This window comes from Silurus aristotelis (assembly GCF_946808225.1).
Source record: "Silurus aristotelis genome assembly, chromosome: 5".
Taxonomy (NCBI): domain Eukaryota; kingdom Metazoa; phylum Chordata; class Actinopteri; order Siluriformes; family Siluridae; genus Silurus; species Silurus aristotelis.
The window spans coordinates 3,742,787-3,763,195 of NC_139578.1; the positions used below are offsets into that span (position 1 = coordinate 3,742,787).

Here is a 20,409-nt window from a genome sequence, read left to right on the forward strand (position 1 = left end):
GCAAAAAGAAGAACAGTACTTCGGCCATGTCTCGGAGACACCACTTCCTAAATTTTCTTAAAATGCCAAACTGCTGGAGGGTTCGTTTACTTTTCAGCAACAGGTTTTTCATGTAGGGGGGTTGGTGCTTTCAAGGATGGCCAACAAGGTTAAGATGAGAATAAACCTTGTGAATGTTTTGAGGTCCAAAACCGAGACTCATAACAATGCAGGCTTGCTGAACTTTGTACCCTTCACTACAAGCCTAGATTTCGAACGTAGGAGGTTTCAGGGATGTTGTCGTAACATACAGTAAGCCATGGTGCCCTTTCCAATTCACTATACAAGCCGGCTCATATATATGTGGAAGACATTTGCGTCAACATTTCGCCAATGACGGTGTAATCTCTTCTTCCCTGTATATAACATCCTCTAATCCACATTCTACAATGCAAACATATAGGAGATAAGCTAACTCCTGAAGGACCAAAGCTGGCCTCCTTCACACATCAGTCTACAGAGATCCTATCAAACACTACCATGGAAGCAAACCATGCCAGTTTGATACTAGTGTAACGCTTACGCTTTTCTCTGTGACAGCACTTTAGCGACACTCCCTAACCTTTATCCGCAACACGGAAATAGACACCGGTTAAATCCCGCCTTCTTTGCGATGATTGGAGGATTGCGTTTCATGCTGATTGGTTGGAGGTGTATTCTTAAACGCTATTGGTCCAGAAGTGATGATCGAAGGAAAGAGTTGGGGGAAAGGATGCGGACAATTAAAAACGTGAAAAAATAAAGGCGCTTCTGGAGCAACACACACACACCGACACCAGCACGAACACAGGCCGATGGAGGTCGGGTTTCTGTGTGTAAAGAGTCATTGAGGCATATAATAAAAGGCTGATTGAATGAGCCTCCTGGTGAAATCGACGACATCGTGGTGTAGGCTGTTGTGAAGGGATCAGTGCTGGAGAGAAGGAGCAGCAGCAGGTAAGGCTGGTGGAGCAGATGTTTCCGTGTCAGGGAATGTGTCAAAGTTCTACAAATAAACCTTTTACAGAATTGTACAAAATAAAAATGCGTTAAAGATTTAAGGTGGATTTCAGGATCGGTTTTAATGCAGGATCGAAAATGAATGGAAGAAGCTTCTGAGGCAGGTGTCATACTGTAACACTGCACCTGCAATACGGAAGTGTATTAGAGCCTCCTGAGAATTTCCAGGAAGATCTCAGATTATTAGACAGTAAACAACATAAACATATATATATATATATATATATATATATATATATATATATATATATATATATATATATATATATATAATTTATTTATTTATTATATTTGATTATTATTTTGTATTATTTCTTTTTAAATTTTAAAATTTTAATGTTTGAATTGTTTTATATAATAGTTTTATATAAATTCTGTGGAGAAATATCGAATAGAATCTAAAAAAAACTGAATAAAATTTAAATCGTTCATTTTTCCATACAGGTTTACGGTTATTCGACAGTTTAGGGAAGTAAAAACCTTTCCGCGTTATACTGCTTTATAAATGTTTATTAAAATAGTTCATTACAAATGTTGTGAAGAAAATCAAATAGAATAGAATAAAACATTTTGTAAGGGTCTATGGGCATTAGTACAGGGGAATAGGGGAGTAAAGACATTTTCACACAATTTTTATACATGTTATAAATGTTGTATAATTCACATAAATCAAATAGAATCGAATAAAAATGTGTGTATACCGTTAAAGTCAAAACTAAGACTGAGGAAGTGTAAAAGATTGATAATCTCGTTACGATAGGATACGTTAAATTGGGATACGTTACATAGTCCGTTTTGGAAATTGGCGTGTTGGACGCAGGAAAAAATGGGCAAGTGTTAGAAACTTAGCACTTTGGATTAATAGTGATGGCTGGACGACTCATGTAGACAGCCAGACACCCAGGGATTTTACCACCAGGGAATCGGATACACCCTCAGAGCCTCTAGCTTCGTCCCACTTAAACACGTTATGCTTGAACCTCATGTAGAAACCCTGAGATTTTCTCAACAGTATAGTGAAGTGATGGGTTTGGTTTTGCAGCTGTAGTTTGGAAGGTATAGTGTGGGTAAAGCATAAAAAAATCAATATAATGGTTTTCAATAGGTTTTAAGAAAGAATACATTATAAGAAGATCAGTCATTTGTTCCTGGAGAATGATTGGGGGTCAGAGCATCTCCGAAACGGCAGGTCTTGGGTCGTCTTGGTCTTGGGCGGGTTTTGCAGTGGTTAGTACTCATTTAAGGTGCTTTAAAAAGGACAATGAATTGGTGACACGGGGCGCCTTTTTGTTGCGCATGGGGAGCAAAGACAAGTCCGTCTATTCCCGACAGAAGAGCTACTGAGGCACAACTCCGATAGATACATGCGGTTGTAAAGTTGTCGACCAGTCCGTGCGTCCATGCTGACCCCTGTCCACCACCAGAAGCACCCACATTGGATATGTGAGCACCAGAACTGGACTCTGGAGCCAACGAATCAAAATTCATTGTTGAAGTGGAAGTACACCCCTTGACAATGGGATTATAGCAGCAGTCTTTAAATGTATCCGGCCTTGATTGGCCTCTAGACTCCCTCAGATCTGTAGGATGTTCATGCCTTGATGGGTTAGATGTGTTTTGAGGGTTCAGGCAGAGGGTTACGGTTGAGCGGCAGAGCAAGTGTTTCGGTGGTATATGAGCTGATGCGGGTGTGCCGAGTCAGCGAGGTTTAAAGGCGGCGAGGTTAGAGCTGCTAGGTCTCAGATAATGCATGAGTCATGAAAGGACAGCACTTTCCTGCTGAGTTTTGATATTTTATCATTGGTACAAAATTGAAAATTTTGATCATGTATGAGGACCCAAATATTTTTTATTTGTAGTGCTTTGTCTTAACCTTATACAGATGGCTTTAGCTTGGGTCAAGTGTTGCAGAAATTTGAAATAATGTGGGACACCTGACTAAGGTGGTTCTTCCCCAAACTGTTGTACTGGTGTACCTCCAACAGAACAAGGTTGGAGGTACACCAGTGTACAGGATGTCTTTGGATGCGGTAGCATGAAATTATCCCTTTACTTGACCTAGGAAACTTGGTCAAGCATGACACAAAGAGAGCACGATAAATATCTGGTTTACATGGGTTGGAGTGAGTGGAAGATCTTAAGTGGCCTGCTATAGAGCGATTAAACCCTATTGGAAACCCTATTGGGATGGCTTGGAATGCTGACCGCACCCTTCCTCATCCTGACTTTACATAAGCCCTTGTGGCTGAATATGCACAAATCTCCTTAAGTACACACCAAAATCTAGTGGAACATCTTCTAAGAAGAGTGGAGTTTGTGATAACGGTATTATAACAAAGGCCTACATGTGGAATGGGATGTTCCATAAGCTTATGGTCAGGTGTCAACACACTTTTGTTGATAGAGTGTATTTTTTTTCCTGTCCACGAGTACTAATATACGTACCTTAAATGCAGACATGGCTCCATCAGTACGCCTACAGGAAATGATCCGGGCAATCCGAAGTGCCCGGACCCAGGCAGAGGAACGGGCGGTGATCCAGAGAGAGTGCGCTGCCATCCGAGCGCAGTTTCGTCAATCTGACACTGATGGCCGCTTTCACAACCTGGCCAAGCTGTTATATGTGCACATGCTAGGCTACCCTGCACATTTTGGCCAGGTAAGGAAGTCTCATGACCTCTGCAAGACCTCTTCTAAGCTTCATGCCTGCATACCACCTAGAAATGACAATGGTTTTCTTTCAGATGGAGTGTGTACACATGATAGCCAGCTCTCGGTACAATGAGAAACGGATCGGTTACCTGGGTGCTATGATGCTCCTGGACGAGAAGCAGGATGCCAGCTTGCTTATCACCAACTCCATCAAGAAGTAACCTTCTGTATTCATAAGTTCCACAATATTCACATGAATAGGAAAGGGATTTGATCCATAATAGGATCTTCTGAATTTTAGTTGTAGTAGATCCTTAAATGAGGGAAAGGCAAAATCATTAGACAGCAATTGTTCTTTTGAGACCTGAACATCTAAAAACGACTCCGCTTTGAGCTTTTAACTACATTAGAGACTTTCAGCCTGATTTCTTTCTTTCTTTCTTTCTTTCTTTCTTTCTTTCTTTCTTTCTTTCTTTCTTTCTTTCTTTCTTTCTATCTTTCTATCTTTCTTTCTTTTACTTTTTGATCAGAATATTCTTAATGCTTTCTTTCTTTCTTTCTTTCTTTCTTTCTTTCTTTCTTTCTTTCTTTCTTTCTTTCTTTCTTTCTTTCTTTTACTTTTTGATCAGAATATTCTTAATGGTTTTCTTTCTTTCTTTCTTTCTTTCTTTCTTTCTTTCTTTCTTTCTTTCTTTTACTTTTTGATCAGAATATTTTGAGTTCTTTCTTTCTTTCTTTCTTTCTTTCTTTCTTTCTTTCTTTCTTTCTTTCTTTCTTTCTTTCTTTCTTTCTTTCTTTCTTTCTTTTCTTTTTGACCGGAATATTCTGAGTGTCTTTCTTTCTTTCTTTCTTTCTTTCTTTCTTTCTTTCTTTCTTTCTTTCTTTCTTTCTTTCTTTAGATTGGAATATTCTGAGTTTCTTTCTTTTTTAAATTTTTTCTTTTTTAAATATTCTTTCTTTCTTTCTTTCTTTCTTTCTTTCTTTCTTTCTTTCTTTCTTTCTTTCTTTCTTTCTTTCTTTCTTTCTTTTTAAATGGCCCACCCTGCCAGAATCCACTCTACATTATGTACCACCTCTAATCACACGTTCTTTCGCAGTGACCTTTCTCACGGCAGTCAGCACGTACAGTCCCTGGCCCTGTGCACTTTAGCCTGCATGGGTTCTGCCGAGATGTGTCGGGACCTGGCTCCAGAAATTGAGCGCCTCCTCAAGTCCTCCAGCTCCTACATCCGGAAGAAGGTACACCACGATAGTGGTGGGGTCCATGGTGGTCCGTCCCACCATGACCACGAAGGGCTTTAACATTCGAATTTCGCAATCTAGCGCCTAACAAAAATTTCAATCCTCCAGGCAGCTTTGTGCGCCGTCCACATCGTGAGGAAAATTCCTGACACGGCAGAGATGTTCACACCGGTCGCGGGCTCCCTGCTCTCCGAGAGGAACCACGGTTAGCTTTTCGATTCTTGCTCATTTTCTTCTGCTTTCCATTGTGCCGTCATGTTGCTTTAAATCTGACTGTTCTGACTGTCAGGAGTTCTTCACGGCGCCATAGTTCTGATCACGGAGCTGTGCGATCGCAACCCTGACACCCTGGAGCAGTTCCGCAAGGTATGGAAAACCGGTCGTGGCATATCTCGACACCGAGATGCTCGGTGCTCCCTGTGACTGTGCGTTCAGCCTCGGAACCTTTCGATACAACCTTGTATTCCAAATATTAAACATATATGTTTTTCTAGTCTGTTCCCCAGCTGGTTCAAATAATGAAGGATCTGGTCACGTCCGGATATTCGCCAGAGCACAACATTGCAGGAATCAGCGATCCTTTCTTGCAGGTCAGCATCTATCTATCTATCTGTCTGTCTGTCTGTCTGTCTGTCTGTCTGTCTGTCTGTCTGTCTGTCTGTCTGTCTGTCTGTCTGTCTGTCTGTCTGTCTGTCTGTCTGTCTGTCTGTCCTCATACAATATCTATCTATTCATCCATCCTCATACATTGTCTGTCTGTCTGTCTGTCTGTCTGTCTGTCCTCATACAATATCTATCTATTCATCCATCCTCATACATTATCTGTCTGTCTGTCTGTCTGTCTGTACTCATAAATTATCCATCTATCTGTCTGTCTGTCTGTCTGTCTGTATATCTATCTATCCTCATACATTATCTATCTATCTGTCTGTCTACTGACAATCTATCTATCTATCTATCTATCTATCTATCTATCTATCTATCTATCTATCTATCTATCTATCTATCTATCTATCCTCATACATTATCTATCCATCCATCCATTCTCATACTCTGTCTGTCTGTCTGTCTGTCTGTCTGTCTGTCTGTCTGTCTGTCTATCTATCTATCTATCTATCTATCTATCTATCTATCTATCTATCTATCTATCTATCGATGCCTCACTCGGCATTAAAGCAAACTAATTAATTTGTTTCATGTCTCTTGAAGATCCGTATTCTCAGACTGCTGAGGATTTTAGGCCGCAGTAACGACGCAGCGAGTGATCTCATGAACGATCTCCTAGCGCAGGTAAAGTGGTAAATTGTACTACTGCTCCTACTAGTGGTCACCTTTTTTCACTAAGTGCTTATAAAGTGTTCTCGGTCTGCAGGTGGCCACAAATACGGACAGCAGTAAGACTGCAGGCAGCGCTGTGCTGTACGAGACAGTGCTCACCGTCATGGACATCAAATCAGAAAGCGGACTCCGGGTAACGCCTTAAACAGTCGCTAATGCTGCCGATCGTAGCATCGGGTCTGATATTGCCGTAGAGCACGAGTTTAGATTTATCACTGGTCCTGACAGTCAGTATGAACCGCTAACCTTGTGGGCGTGTGTTTTCCTGCCAGGTTCTTGCCGTGAATATTTTGGGACGGTTTCTTTTAAACAATGATCGGAATATCCGGTGAGTGTTTTTCATCCATCTTTCTTTTTATCTTTCTGTGCGTCCTTCTGTTTCTTTCCTTACCTTTCGGTTTATTTTCTGCCCTTGCTTTCATTTTTCTTTCTTTTTTTTCTTCCTTTCTTCCTTTCTTCCTTTTCTTTTCCTTCATGATCGGAAAGTTCTTTCTTTCTTTCTTTCTTTCTTTCTTTCTTTTCTTTCATTTTTGATCGGAAAATTCTGAGCGTCTTTCTTTCTATCTTTCTTTTCTTCCTTTCATTTTTGATGGGAATATTCTGAGTGCTTTTCTTTCTTTCTTCCACTAAAATAACTGTGGGTTTTAATTCACCTGATTGGTCTCCTCCACACAGCTACATATCCATGACGTCGCTGCAGAAGATTGTTCAGACAGATCACAACGCAGTCCAGAGGCACAGGGGGACGATTGTGGACTGCCTGAAGGACCAGGATGCCTCAGTTAAACGGTAGATCTTACAGTCCATCTTCATTAATACTCTTCTATACGGATGAAAGTTTTGGGACACCTGACTGTTCCAGCCACATGTGTTTCTTCCTCTAGTGTTAACACAAAGTAGGAAGCAGTTGAACTAAGAGGCTGAAACCTGTTCCTGCATGACCACATCACAATACTCCTGTGAAGAGCAAGATCTGGGTTCTATGGGGGGATGGGAAGATCTTGAGCTTGATATTGAGCTTTGACCTCAACCACACCATTGGATGAATTACTTTCTCTTCCCTTTTCTTCCTTTCCTTCCTTTTCCTTTCTTTTCTTTTCTTTTCTTTTCCTTTAATTTTCTTCCTTTTTTTCCTTTTCCTTTCCTTTTCCTTTTTCTTTCCTTTCTTTTCCTTTGCTTTCTTTTTCATTTTCCTTTCTTCCTTTCCTTTCGTTCTCTTTCCTTCCCTTTTCTTCCATTCCATTCTTTTCATTTTTCTACCTTCCATTTTCTTCCTTTCCTTTCCTTTTCATCCTTTCCTTTCTTTTCCCTTCTCTTCCCTTTCCTTTCCTTTATTTTCTCTTCTCTTTCTTTTCTTTTATTTCTGTTCCCTTTCTTTCTTTCTTTCTTTCTTTCTTTCTTTCTTTCTTTCTTTCTTTCTTTCTTTCTTTCTTTCTTTTCTCTGTGCTTTACACAAATGTAGCTCATTTGGACATGATGTGTTTATCCACAAAATCCAGTGGAGCTTCTTCCCAAAAGTGTCTTTTTTTTTTCTTTCTAACAGCGACTCGGGACTACATGTGGAATGTTCGAAAAGCACATCTGGATCGAAAAGTCATGTGTCCACAATCTTTTGTCCATATAGTGTTGCAGAAGGAGTTTAAAATGTTTTCTCTTTTTTTGTCTTCTTGTTTTCCAGCCGTGCTTTAGATCTTTCCCTGGCCTTAGTAACCGCCGCGAACATCCGCACCATGATGAAAGAGCTTCTCGCCTTCTTCTCGACGTGTCCTCCAGAGCTCAGATCGAGCGCAGCGTCCGGCATATTTAACATAGCTGAAAGGTAGTCTGACTGTTCCACCACCAGGTGCTCGTGTTCTCCTCATACACGTCGAAAGCATGGGCTTCCTTGAGAGCTCTGTAAATCTTTCTGTCCAGTGTGTCAGCCTGTGCCCCACTGTGTCACAATGGCAGAACACAGGCCACTGGACAACACTAGGTCTCTCTCTTGTGTCTCTGTCAGGTACGCGCCGTCTCAGCGCTGGCACATCGACACCATCCTGCATGTCCTCATCACGGTAAATCACCTCGCAAATCCCGTTCCATTAGCCGGATTTTTTATATCGTTCTCTGCTCGTTGTTTTTCTCCACAAGGATCGCTGCACAGACCGTTTCCGTTTGGCGGCGTACGACTTCTAAATGGGTTTCCAACCGTTTATTTTTCTCAGGCAGGAAGTGACGTGAGGGACGAGACAGTGCCTAACCTGGTTCAGCTCATCGCTACTGCGTCCAAGCTTCACTGCTATACGGTCCATAAACTGTACCGGGCCCTGATCGTGGACATTTCACAGGTAACCATGACTATGTTGTAAGATCTCCTTGAAGACAAAAGAGGCCCACACACCGGTCATTGAATTCCAGGTTGGAAGGAACTCTGGTAAGTGAAAGAGGGCAGATAGAAGTTTCTTCCATAGCAGCTTGGTGTGGCTAGGGGTTGAACACGTGACTTTCGGATCCGATGCATTAACCACTAAGCGACCACCTCTTTCGGAGTGTCGTACTTAAGGTACAAATACAAGTACACAAGGCATGTAGTTGAGTTAAAGTAGAGATCCTGTAGGTAAAATATGACTCCAATAAAAGTAAAAGTGTCCCTTTGAACTTTCACTTTGAACCAAAGTTGACTCTGATTTATTATGGCGATGACGTTCCTATATTTATTACAAAACTTTTTACTTAATCAACTCAAATGTGACTCTCAGCACAACAATCTATTAATAGACTGACTGATATTATTGAGTTAAACACTGATTGATGTCTAGTCAAATGATCATGATTTCATTTTCTTTCTTTCTTTCTTTCTTTCTTTCTTTCTTTCTTTCTTTCTTTCTTTCTTTCTTTCTTTCTTTCTTTCTTTCTTTCTTTCTTTCTTTCTTTCTTTCTTTCTTTCTTTCTTTCTTTCTTTCTTTCTTCGTTCCTGTTCTCTGTGCTTTACACATATGTAGTTCATGTGAAATGCAGCCCTTCTTTTCCTTTTTTATTTTTTCTTCAATCTTTAGCTTTCGTTATTTTACTTTTTCTTTTTTTTTGCTTTATTTCCTTTTCTTTTTGTCCTTTCTTTTTCTTTCCTTTTTTTCCCCTTTTTCCTCTCTTTCTTTCTTTCTTTTTTCCATTCCTTTTCTCTGTGCTTTAAACATATATATAGTTCATTTGAAATGAAGCACAGTGGTTGAGTTGATCTCAAATCTTGTACAAAGTAACCAGGACATGATGATGTGTTTATTCGGTTGCAAGTTGTTCATTTGAGTTGGAGTTGAGTTAAAGTTGAGGTGAGGTGATGCGAAAGAAATCTCCACACAAAATCTAATGGAGCATCTTCCCAGAAAAGTGGAGGTTCTTATAACAGCAAATCAAAGCTACATTTGGAATGGAATGTTCGAAAAGCACACCCAAATTTGTTTCTTCTATCATTTATTCCTCTCCAAATGTTCTGCTTGCTGTTATACTGATGCTGAACTGTATGTTGGTGATAAGTAAATACCACCAAGGGGCAATCAGAACGAGTTCAAAACAGAGCGCTCGCTCGACCCTGATTGGTGGCTTGCAGCGTGTTTGACCAGTTATTCACTCATAAATAAAGAGGGACGACCGATTGCGCAAAATTTGAGTAAAAAGTAAGATGTTTGACTTGAAAATACTTCAGTACAGTAACGAATTGCCTTTCTTGCAGTCCACCACTGCTCAAACAGATGCTCCTTTACTTGTTCGTGAACCTGGTGGTTACCCATAAAATCATGTATAAAAATCTTCCTCTTCTTTCGGCCATTTCCATTAGGGGTCGCCCCAGCGATTCGTGCAAATCGCCCTACCACGTATAAAAACCAACACCCGTGTTTCTTCCTTTATTTGACCGATGTATGTGTGAGACATACCGGTTTTGTTACCTTTCAGCAATCTTTGGTCCAAGTCGCCTGCTGGTGTATCGGGGAGTACGGCGACTTGCTGCTGAAAGGAGAGTGCGATGACATCGAGCCCATGCAGGTACGGCGATTGTCATGCGTCTATTATAAGTATTCCGTGATACATATAGGTTTCATTCGTCGACCGTGTCCCTTTTCGGTCCTTACAAGGTGAGCGAGGACGACGTCCTTGACGCCTTGGAAACAGTCTTACAGTCGCACATGTCGTCTTCGGCGACGAGAGGCTTCGCCCTTACCGGCATTATGAAGCTGAGCACCCGCATCACAGCCAATGTGGAGTAAGAGTCCTCTTTTCTTCTATTGCTGTAAAAACCAAAGCGAAGGATGGGACACCGAATCGTATTCTATTAGCCGTTAACCTATTTTTTCTTCGTTCTTCCTTCCTCTTTCCGCAACAGCCGGATCCGGAGTATCGTCAGTAACTACGGCAGCTGCATCGATCTGGAGCTTCAGCAGAGAGCGGTCGAATACAATGCGCTCTTCAAAAAATATGACCACATAAGGTCTTATACTGTATGATCAACATTCTAATTGATAACTGCATGCGTCGCATGTCTGCAAGTACGCCGTTGCATTCTGTAGCGCATGACCCTTAGGGTAACAACGGTATATAACGCAAGTCATTTTTCCCGTCAACCGGACAGGGCTGCCGTGTTGGAGAGGATGCCCGTGGTCGATAAGAACCTGCCTGGAGATCTAATCAAGGAGTCTCCAAAAGATCCCAGTCAAACTAAGCCACTTGCAGGAGTGTCAGTTTTGCCCCCAGAACCAGCAGCTCAGGTATTTGAACTGACTCATGTGTAGCAACCTTTATTACATCTCAGGATTGAACAGGATTCTGGGTTGCAGGTGTGCGACCTTTTGGACTTGCTCGGCGGAACCGATACACCTGTCCAGGATAGCAATGGAAACGTGAACACGATGGCCAGTTTTACTAGTTCGAGTGTGAGCGGAAGTCTGTTGGATTTGCTGGGAGGCCTGGAGCCCACTCCGGGTACAATCCACTTTTTCAAATACTATAAGACCACATGGAAGAGAGTGTATCAGTGTACAAGAGGGTACATGCCATTTATTTTAATTCTTGACAGTTGATTGTAAGGATTTAAGCAATTTTGTGTTCCTTAGTTCCAAGTGTGACTGTGTATGATGTCGGAGGGGTGACCCTGAAACTGCATTGCGACCGACAGACGGAAAGCGGCATCACTGTCACTTTCACGGCTTCAAACTCCACACCGATTGATGTCACCAGCTTTACTTTACAGGCAGCAGTACCTAAGGTTGCGTACCTCTGATTTTTAAAACCTTTCTTTCAATCTAAAGACGTGGTTTTGGCTTTTTCGTTTGTTTGGTAAACGTCACAGAGTTCTGAGAGTCAAATGTGTACCTTGCTCGCATTTGGTTTCTCGGGGACCAACCGATGCAGTGGTGTCTGCAGATGAGTTCCTGGTGACAGGTCAACCCTTTCAAGTTAGGCCTAAAATGATTACTTGGCATGGTGTGCTAAAATGGTCTGAAATTGTAACCTGGAAATATCTTGTGGGGTAATATGGTCTAAAACAGCCTAAAATGTTCAATTGGAACCATCTTGTGGGCTAAAATGGTCTAAAATTGCCCAAAATGGCTACCTGGAACCATTCTGAGAGCTAATTTTGGTTAAAATGGCATCAATGTTCAATTGGAACCATCTTGTGGGCTACAATGGTTTAAAATAACATAATGCGGTTACCTGGAACGATCTTGTGGGCTTAAATGGTTTAAAATGGCCAAAAATGGCTACCTGAAACCATCTTGATAGCTAATATTGTCTAAAATTGCCTAAAATGTTCAATTGGAACCATCTTGTGGGCTAAAACGGCCTAAAATGTTCAATTGGAACCGTCTTGTGGGCTAAAATGTCCCAAAATGGCTACCTGGAACCATCCTGAGAGCTAATTTTGGTTAAAATGGCATCAAATGTTCAATTGGAACCATCTTGTGGGCTACAATGGTTTAAAATAACATAATGCGGTTACCTGGAACGATCTGTGGGCTAAAACGGTTTAAAATGGCCAAAAATGGCTACCTAAAACCATCTTGATAGCTAATATTGTCTAAAATTGTCTAGAATTTTCAATTGGAACCATCTCGTGGGCTAAAACGGCCTAAAATGGTTACCTGGAACCATCTTGTGGGCTAAAATGGTCTTAAACGGCCTAAAATGGCTAGCAGGAACCATCCTGAGGTCTAATATTGTCTAAAATGGCCTTGTTCAAGTCTTCAATCATGAACATCCTAATGGGCTTTAAATTCCTGAGCTCTGAATTCAACATGTTAAAATTGATAGATCCAAACAATATCAAACCGGACAGACTTAAACAAACTCTCTACTCAAACTTTACCACAGTTTTCCGACTTCAGAGAATGGGATTTCATGTCCTATGTGTTTCTTCTCCAGAGCGTACAGCTGCAGATGAAGGCTCCGAGCGGCGTTGTGATTCCAGGTCAAAATCGCGGCACGGTCACTCAGACCGTTGTACTCAATAGCACCAACAAGGTCAGTCCGTTACCAGGGTTGCAAAGGGGCAAAACATTTTGCAGTCAATTTTCTGAATATTTTCCATGGGAATTTTTTGGGAAATATGCCAAAGCTGGAAACTTAACAGGAATTTTCAGTTAGAAATCCGGGGAAATTTTATCAGCTTGTATCATATACGAACATAAATATAATATTGTTTGGTCTCCTAATTGTTAGTATCATTTTGCCGCACAATAGCTTACACACAGCGCAAGGAAGTTTTAAACAAAAAAATCGATTTACTATTTGTTATTTACGTGAATATTTTCTCAGTGCATGTAGGGGGGCGTGGCCTCGGTAGAAATTCAACTAAAATTGCATAAAATGTGGTTTTAATAGAAATTATAATGCAAGATTTTTAATTTCCAGTTCTCTGTTTTAGGCTCACCTGCAATTTTGTAAATTCCCTCTTTAATTCCTATGGAAAGTTTCCGGTCTTTAAGAGACTGCTTTTATTATATATGTGAAATCAGCCTACCTTACGTACGTTTCTGCTTATAGGCAAGCCTGAAGATGCGGGTTCGGGTATCCTACTCCAATCAGGGCACAGTCTGTCAGGAAACAATCCAGATCGACTCCTTCCCAAGCCTGGCTTGAAACCGGTCCAATATCTTGAAGGAAATCCTAATTTAAAAAAGTCTCTGATGAATTTCTAAATGTACCTCGGGAAGTGCAGGAATTTTGTTAGCAGCCACACAAATGTGTTTAGTGAATCTCAAGAATTCGGTCCAATGATTCTTTACTTTCCCACGATGAAGATCTAATCAGCAGAAATGTGAACCAGCAGCTTCCCCCTATATATATATTTTTTCTTGGACTCTATGAAAACCCGAATTGATTTTTAAAACACTCGGTTCGGTGTGACACGTGACCCAAGCCAGACACTATTATACCTGCACACTCTTTCATGCTACGCTCCAGACTTTATAGACAAACTCGGGTACTGATCAGTCGATCTGATCTACAGTCAGGTTATTTTACCAATTTTCCAGAGTGAAAGTTTGTTCATTGTTTTTTTTTTGTTTGTTTGTTTTATTCATTTTAAAATAAAAAGTTGTCCTGTCTTGATTTTCAATGCATTTTGAGTTGTCTGATGCTGGAAAAAAACATTTTCTGTGCAGTTCTATTTAATTTCTTATACTGTACCTGCTTCACCAAAAATCAGATATTCAGGAATTCTAATTTGTAAGAAGTTGTTTAACCAACTTAGAACTACTAGGCTACAATTTGTACACTGGAACCTGATGCTTTTTTTCAAGAGCAATGAGTTGATGCGAAGATCAAACACAGAATGGGACGAATGTGTGAGCTCTGCGATGTTAACCGTGAAATGGTGGTTAGTATCAGATGGGGCTGGTTTATGCGTTTCAGAATCGAACGATCCGGGATTTACGGAGTCGCTTTAATGCCACGTAAAAAAAAAAAAATTCTAAATCTAAGATTACCGAGAATAAAGTCGTAGCGCTAAGAGAATAAAGTAGCATTTACCAGAATAAAGTCATAGCGCTTACGAGAGTAAAGTAAAAATTATGGGAATAAAGTAGAAGCTACGAGAATAAAGTCGTAGTGCTACGAGAGTAAAGTAAAAATTATTAGAATAAAGTAGAAGCTATGAGAATTAAGTCAAAATTACAAGAATAAAGTCGTAGCCTTACAAGAATAAATTAGAAGTTACCAGAATAAAGACGTAGCTCTACGAGAATAAAGTAAAAAATTATGAGAGTAAAATAGAAGTTACCAGAATAAAGTCGTAGCGCTACGAGAATTAAGTTAAAATTACAAGAATAAAGTCGTAGCCTTACAAGAATAAAGTAAAAAAATTTTGAGAATAAAGTAGAAGTTACCAGAATAAAGTTGAGCTTTACGAAAGTAAAGTGGAAGTTACCAGAATAAAGTCGTAGCGCTACGAGAATTAAGTCAAAATTATGAGAATAAAGTCGTAGCCCTGAGAGAAGTTACGAGAATAAAGGTAAAATTACAAGGAAAAAAAAAGTAGCGCTATGAGAATAAAGTCGTAGCAGCACCGGCTGAAGTACTGACCCGCCGGTGTATCTTCCACCTCTCCTTTTCCAATAGCCTGCAGATGTAACAGATTGATATCCATGGAGTCATTTCAGATTGTACGAAATACAGTTACATCTGCGTATTTTGTGGCCTTAGAGGGCGCTATTGCACAATTATGTAAATAAGTTTATTTTTTCTGTACAGTTAATACAGTGGAACCTCGGAGCTCGCGAGGGTTAGGGACCAAGACCGGTCGCGAGTTCCGAATTTTCACGACCTTTTGATACGCCCCTTCCAACCCAGTAAAAACCCAAAGAACACTATACGAAATCGATTTAAATGAGTAAATAACACTATTTCACTCCATAACACTTAATTATTAGACTATTTTAACAATACTTTATGTAAATTAACAGCAATTACAATGCTTAATTAAAAAAAATAAAGTACAGGTACAGTAAAGTATGCAGTAGAGAAGTACAGTATAATAATACATAATAAAAATAGTTTTAAAGCATTTTTTAGACAATTTTAATGAGATAAACCTTGATTAGAAATGTTAAAACTAGCGTTTTAAGCAGCTCGCGGTTGCTCACGAGCCGATCTGAATGAGAGTCCCCGGTCGGAATGAAAGTCGCGAGCATGCGAGGTCGCGATCGCTAAGGCCGCGAGCTCTGAGGTTCCACTGTATAGCGCATCTGTTTCTCGTAGCAAAACCTTTTTGGGTCAATAATTTTAAACCTCATTCGAGCAATCGCCCTCTAAGGTCACAAAATACGATGCTCACAGAATCTGGTGTAACACTGGCACTCCAGTACTTTAGCCTGTGCTGCTACGACTTTTCGGCTTTATTCCTCGCATTACTATGACTTTATTCTCGTAACCGTACTTTTTTTTTACGTGGTAATAAAACGCCGTCGTAGGGATTTTCATACACAAGATGATACGGAAATGTAGGGCTAAAGTACTTCAAATAACCACTCTTGACAGCCGTGGTGAGCAGAAAAGCATCTCAGACTGTTGGAAATGCTGAATTTTAAACATGAATGGACTTCAACAGACGAAGGTTACTCTGGGTTGCCCTCCTGTCAGTCAAGATCAAGAATCTGGTGCTACAGTGGGTACAGGTTAATCAAAGCCAGGCAAAAATAAATAAACCTAATATACACTGTAGTCAAATAGGACTTTCTATCTGTCCTGAAGATCCGGGAGATCATCTGGTAGAGTTGTTTACTGGTAAAATTACTGGTAACTAAGTTAGCTGGCGCTATGAGGCAGCAATGGTACCTGCTGTGCCACCATAGTGCCCCTACTCTCACTGAACTTCGCACCTACATACACAGTAAATAAAATTTTAAATATAGTTATAAAACTCTACAGTGATACACATGAATTTATTATACGTGTATTTTATATTATATTTATTATAATACGGCGATATTAATCTTTCCAGTTTTTTCCCCACAAGAACTAGTTTGCGTTAAGCTGAGCAGTGGCGACATCTAGTGGCCATGAGCATGAATTGCAAATAGTGGCGACCACATGCTGACAGACAAGCCATCAGTGTCCTAATGGTGCAGTGTCAAGTTCACTAGGGTAATGGTAGTTAAAAAAAAAAGCTAACCGTGAACTTGCTACTACTCTTGCACATAATCCTGTATCTCCTCGATCTCCTCAGTTTCATTAATGTACACACAGAAGTGTCTCCTGCTTTTAGATTTCCAGCAGTACAGCATGAGTTTTTGGGTCTTCATGGCATTGAGGATGAGATTGTTGGTGGCATACCATGATGCCAAGCATGCACAAGCATTGAAAATGTGATTGATTGTCCTTCATAACATGAAATAATGATGTATCCAAAAATAAGACACTCACTTGCCAGTCTTTTTCGACTGTTTCCAAGACAAGGCTCATAAAATTTAAGATTTGATGTTTTGATTGTGTCTGCTGAGTTTGGTCAAGGACATTAACAGCCATTTCATGTTACAGCCATTACACAAAGTGTAAGAAAACTCAAAACATTTAAGAGGTAAGGTATTTCTTAGAGTCTGACACCAATTTGCTTTAATATATAAACTTAGGATTATGTTGTAAAGACATCAGTTAGTACTAGTGACAGAAAGATCGGACCATTTGGTTCTTCGAATCTCGTTTATCCAAATGAGTCATTTAGTTTATTTTGTTCCTTTGATCAGAAATAAAATAAAATATTTAAATTTCAATAAGCAGATCCCCCAACACGTTTACATACACAAACATTAAATATAGTTCCAATCCTTTATATATGTATATATAACTGCATATATCTCTGGGAGTCATGTGACAAAAGAACGAACAACTCGGACCAGAGGATTCATGAGATGAACTACTCAATTCTGTTCCTGTGTAATGCACTGCATAGCATAAGGAGTCAAATAATATAGAAGTCAAGTGATAAAAGAATGAACTATTTCTGTCCATAACCTACAGAGAATTTGCGATGCTTTGCTTATGAAAATGCACAAATCGCTCTTTAAAACTGCTCGTTCTTCTGAGTCACATTAAAGACTCCTTTAAAATGAACGATTCATAACTTGCTAATACCAGAAACATGCTGCAGCCAGAATATCTATAGACTATGAAAAATTTCCTTTCAATTGACTGTTTATTGGTGAACTCCTTTTTCTATGGACCATTTTCCTCAAAGAGGTAACCCAGCCATTAGGGTTGCACAAGCCAGTGCAATCTTAGTGCCGGTCCCAAGCCCGGATAAATAGGGAGGGTTGGTTTAGAAAGGGCATCCAGCATAAAAACGTGCTAAATCGAACATGCGGATCACGAATACGGATGACCTGCTGTGGCGACCCCTAATGGGAGAAGCTGAAAGAAAGTTTTTATTTTCCTCAAAGAGGTGTTGCCCCGCCCTCTGAAAGAGGTTAATTGGTTCAGAGAGCTGATTGGTAAAGCATAATCAATAAGGCTGATTCTAGTGAAGCCAGACTTAGCATGTGCTCCAAAGGACACTGCTGATTAAACACTCAACACGCAAACATGTGTTTCATTTGGCTGGGTTGTTTAGTTTTAACAACTGCCTACATGGTACTGTCCCACAAAGGTAATGAACTGGTTTGAACAATGAAATGGAGAAATATTTTATATTTAATTGAATGCTTAATTATGCTCAGAATTTGACAATGATACACTTGTCTATTGCTTCATTTTGTTTGTCCAGGGATTCAGGTCAAATGTGGCAAAGAATCACTCATAGTCAAATGGAGGGTTCAGGAAAGCCTGGAGGAAACGCCCTCCAAACTTCTCCTGGGTGACTGCTTTCCTTCGAAGTTCTCACCGAGGGACGATGGAGGAGGGGAGGCAGTTTTCCACTACCATTTCTCTGACTGCCTTTTCAGACAAACGGTACGTAGGATGAGATATTTTCCGAAGCCAGAACTTTTCCAATTGTATGACTTTTGTCCCAATAGGAAACACCTGAGGAGGTGATTTATGAAAATGAACTGATCTATAGGCCGTTGAAGTCGCATTTTGCCCTCAATGTCTACCCTATCAAGTGTGTTTTGGCAAGGTAAGCATAAGATTAAAAGTTTTTATTGAAAAAAAAATTTGGGAGATATGAAAAGCATCATTTACCCTGTATTTAGTTGATTGATTGGGGAGCTGACATCTGGTCTGGAATACTTGTTTGTGTTTGGAGAAGCCATTTATTTCTTTTATAGCTATGCAATTAACCATCTAAGATTCTGTCACTGGAGCCTTCAATTTCAATTCAATCCCTCTAACTTTGAGACTTGTCTATTGTACCCTTAAATGCTTATGTTTGGTCCAACTTTTAGGTCTTTTTCTATTGCAAAGCCCACTTTTGGAGTTCTACAAGGACAAGGAGACTTGAATTTCCATATGGGTCTTCTGAAGGGTAAGCCTGTCAAATGGCTATAGCAGTAAATTCAGCAGGGTTTTCTGTAATAAAGTACATGACTGTACTTTATACGTTCTCCTAAACAGAGGATTTAAGTGGCCCGGCATCATCAAACGCCTTTCCTCTCGGCTCTTTTGTTAACGTTTGGGCTTCGGTAGAACAGCAAGCCCACCAACCCCTTATGCTATATATGGAAGAATGTGTTGCATCGAACACTTTGGTACTCGGACCCCAGTCGTGGATATATCCAATAATTACTAACAAAGGGTATGTGAATTTATGGGTAATGCTCAAAATGTGGCATGACTTCTTACAAAATGGAGGGAAAGTCATTGTATCCATGTACCTATTTTTTATATTTTTTTCCCCATACAGATGTCTTGTGGACGGAAAGACCGGGTCGTCTAGTTTCTTGCCGAGAAATGAGTCGTCTTCGCTTGTGCTTCAGCTACAAACGTTCAAATTTGCGGCAGAACAACAAGTAGTTACCAAATCCTTCTGATATCATTTGTCATTTGATTGTATGTGTGAAATTTCGACATGGTGGATTAGCAATCGGTAGCTCCTAGCTCCATCCTGGACAACTCCTAAACAGACCCTGGCCGCTTTCCTCTGGGGCTACCAGTTTTCCTAAGACATACCATAAGGTGTTTAACCTAACTTCATTGTGTGTACAAACACCCATTAGTGTATCATCTAGGATCTAGTCCATTTATGGTGTTCAGAATTTTCAGCATAGGTTTTAAATCTGCCAGGACTCTGATCTTATAATAGATAAGATGAATTGTTGCCTTGTTAAGAGCATTATATCCTTCACAATGATTGGTGTGGATCATTAAAAATGGCCTTGATTTATTATTCTGCTCCTCTGCATTTCTACCCAGGTATATATCCATTGCAAACTAGCAGTATGGGACCCGGAAGATATAAATGAAGAAAACAAGGCTTGCAATTACAACAAATATTTTGAAAGGTAAATATGGCTCTTATCTATGAATAAATTTCCCTCACCAGTCAATCATTACTCCAGCTTTAGAATTGAATTGACAGTTGGGAGCTTTTAGATGACCCTTTGCAAAACGATCTATGCCAATGCTGCGATTATAACTGCAACCAACAGATGACCCCAAATTCACACTCTGGTATGGTGCATGTAAAATTATTATTTTTTTATCCGCTTTTATCCTTTATCATGTTTTAATGTCCTAAAATTGTTCTTTGCCCTTTAACTTTAAGGCCCAGCTCAAGATGCTGTCTTGGGACCGCTGCTTTTAACATCAGCGTCTTTCTGACTTTTGGAAACAGGTTGGCTACAATTCGAAATGAGCTGACTTGTTGCTGGAGGTGTGTGTCTCTGAGGATTTCATGAATTGCTGACCCAGTTCTTTTGGGTTACATTTTTAGGTACTGCCTGGTTGTGTAATGAGGCCCGAGCTTCACAGCAGCTTCATCAGCATCATGTTGTGATTGCTTGGTAACTGGGGGACGAAAATAAAGAGCTATTCTGCCACATGCTGTTGTCTTTTTACTTGTCGCATGTACGTTGCTGCACAATGAAATACCTTCTTCGCATGTCGTAGCGATTTTAGATTGGGGGAAGTCATAATACAGCACCCTTGTAGTACAGAGGGTTAAGGGCCCATGAGAGGCAGCTTGGCGATAAGGGGGCTAGGATCGCTGACCCGATCGGTAACCTAAAGCCATAACTCCTG

The 20,409-nt window shown here is 40.2% G+C and overlaps 2 protein-coding genes across 2 annotated transcripts; both read left to right on the forward strand.

Annotated features, from left to right (window-relative positions):
- Window positions 1–711: 711 nt before the first annotated feature.
- On the forward strand, window positions 712–13,848 carry ap1g2 (adaptor related protein complex 1 subunit gamma 2). Its single transcript, XM_083543128.1, has 22 exons — window positions 712–975; window positions 3,495–3,697; window positions 3,783–3,907; window positions 4,788–4,929; window positions 5,041–5,137; window positions 5,222–5,298; window positions 5,427–5,522; window positions 6,142–6,222; window positions 6,305–6,403; window positions 6,543–6,598; window positions 6,946–7,059; window positions 7,949–8,089; window positions 8,270–8,324; window positions 8,475–8,597; window positions 10,198–10,287; window positions 10,377–10,504; window positions 10,625–10,729; window positions 10,871–11,006; window positions 11,076–11,220; window positions 11,352–11,503; window positions 12,661–12,759; window positions 13,282–13,848. The coding sequence occupies exons 2-22, from the start codon at window positions 3,497–3,499 to the stop codon at window positions 13,375–13,377; spliced, it is 2,358 nt and encodes a 785-aa protein (XP_083399254.1). The 5' UTR covers window positions 712–975; window positions 3,495–3,496; the 3' UTR covers window positions 13,378–13,848.
- Window positions 13,849–17,752: 3,904 nt separating this feature from the next.
- Window positions 17,753–20,207, forward strand: zp3f.2 (zona pellucida glycoprotein 3f, tandem duplicate 2). Its single transcript, XM_083543054.1, has 10 exons — window positions 17,753–17,878; window positions 17,996–18,180; window positions 18,246–18,346; window positions 18,615–18,694; window positions 18,784–18,964; window positions 19,073–19,178; window positions 19,582–19,670; window positions 19,748–19,839; window positions 19,934–20,002; window positions 20,102–20,207. Exons 1-9 carry the CDS (start codon window positions 17,815–17,817, stop codon window positions 19,987–19,989), a joined length of 954 nt encoding a protein of 317 aa, XP_083399180.1. The 5' UTR covers window positions 17,753–17,814; the 3' UTR covers window positions 19,990–20,002; window positions 20,102–20,207.
- The last annotated feature ends 202 nt before the right edge of the window (window positions 20,208–20,409 follow it).

What these genes read in the sequence shown, in the direction of transcription:
- ap1g2 (XM_083543128.1), top strand. Translation starts at nt 3,497, where the DNA reads ATGGCTCCATCAGTACGCCTACAGGAAATGATCCGGGCAATCCGAAGT. An exon ending in TCCTGCATGTCCTCATCACG is followed by an intron (nt 8,325 to 8,474) that starts GTAAATCACCTC and finishes TATTTTTCTCAG; the next exon opens with GCAGGAAGTGACGTGAGGGA. An exon ending in CCCCAGAACCAGCAGCTCAG is followed by an intron (nt 11,007 to 11,075) that starts GTATTTGAACTG and finishes TCTGGGTTGCAG; the next exon opens with GTGTGCGACCTTTTGGACTT.
- zp3f.2 (XM_083543054.1), top strand. Translation starts at nt 17,815, where the DNA reads ATGTGTTTCATTTGGCTGGGTTGTTTAGTTTTAACAACTGCCTACATG. An exon ending in ATCAAGTGTGTTTTGGCAAG is followed by an intron (nt 18,347 to 18,614) that starts GTAAGCATAAGA and finishes TCCAACTTTTAG; the next exon opens with GTCTTTTTCTATTGCAAAGC. An exon ending in CCAATAATTACTAACAAAGG is followed by an intron (nt 18,965 to 19,072) that starts GTATGTGAATTT and finishes TTCCCCATACAG; the next exon opens with ATGTCTTGTGGACGGAAAGA.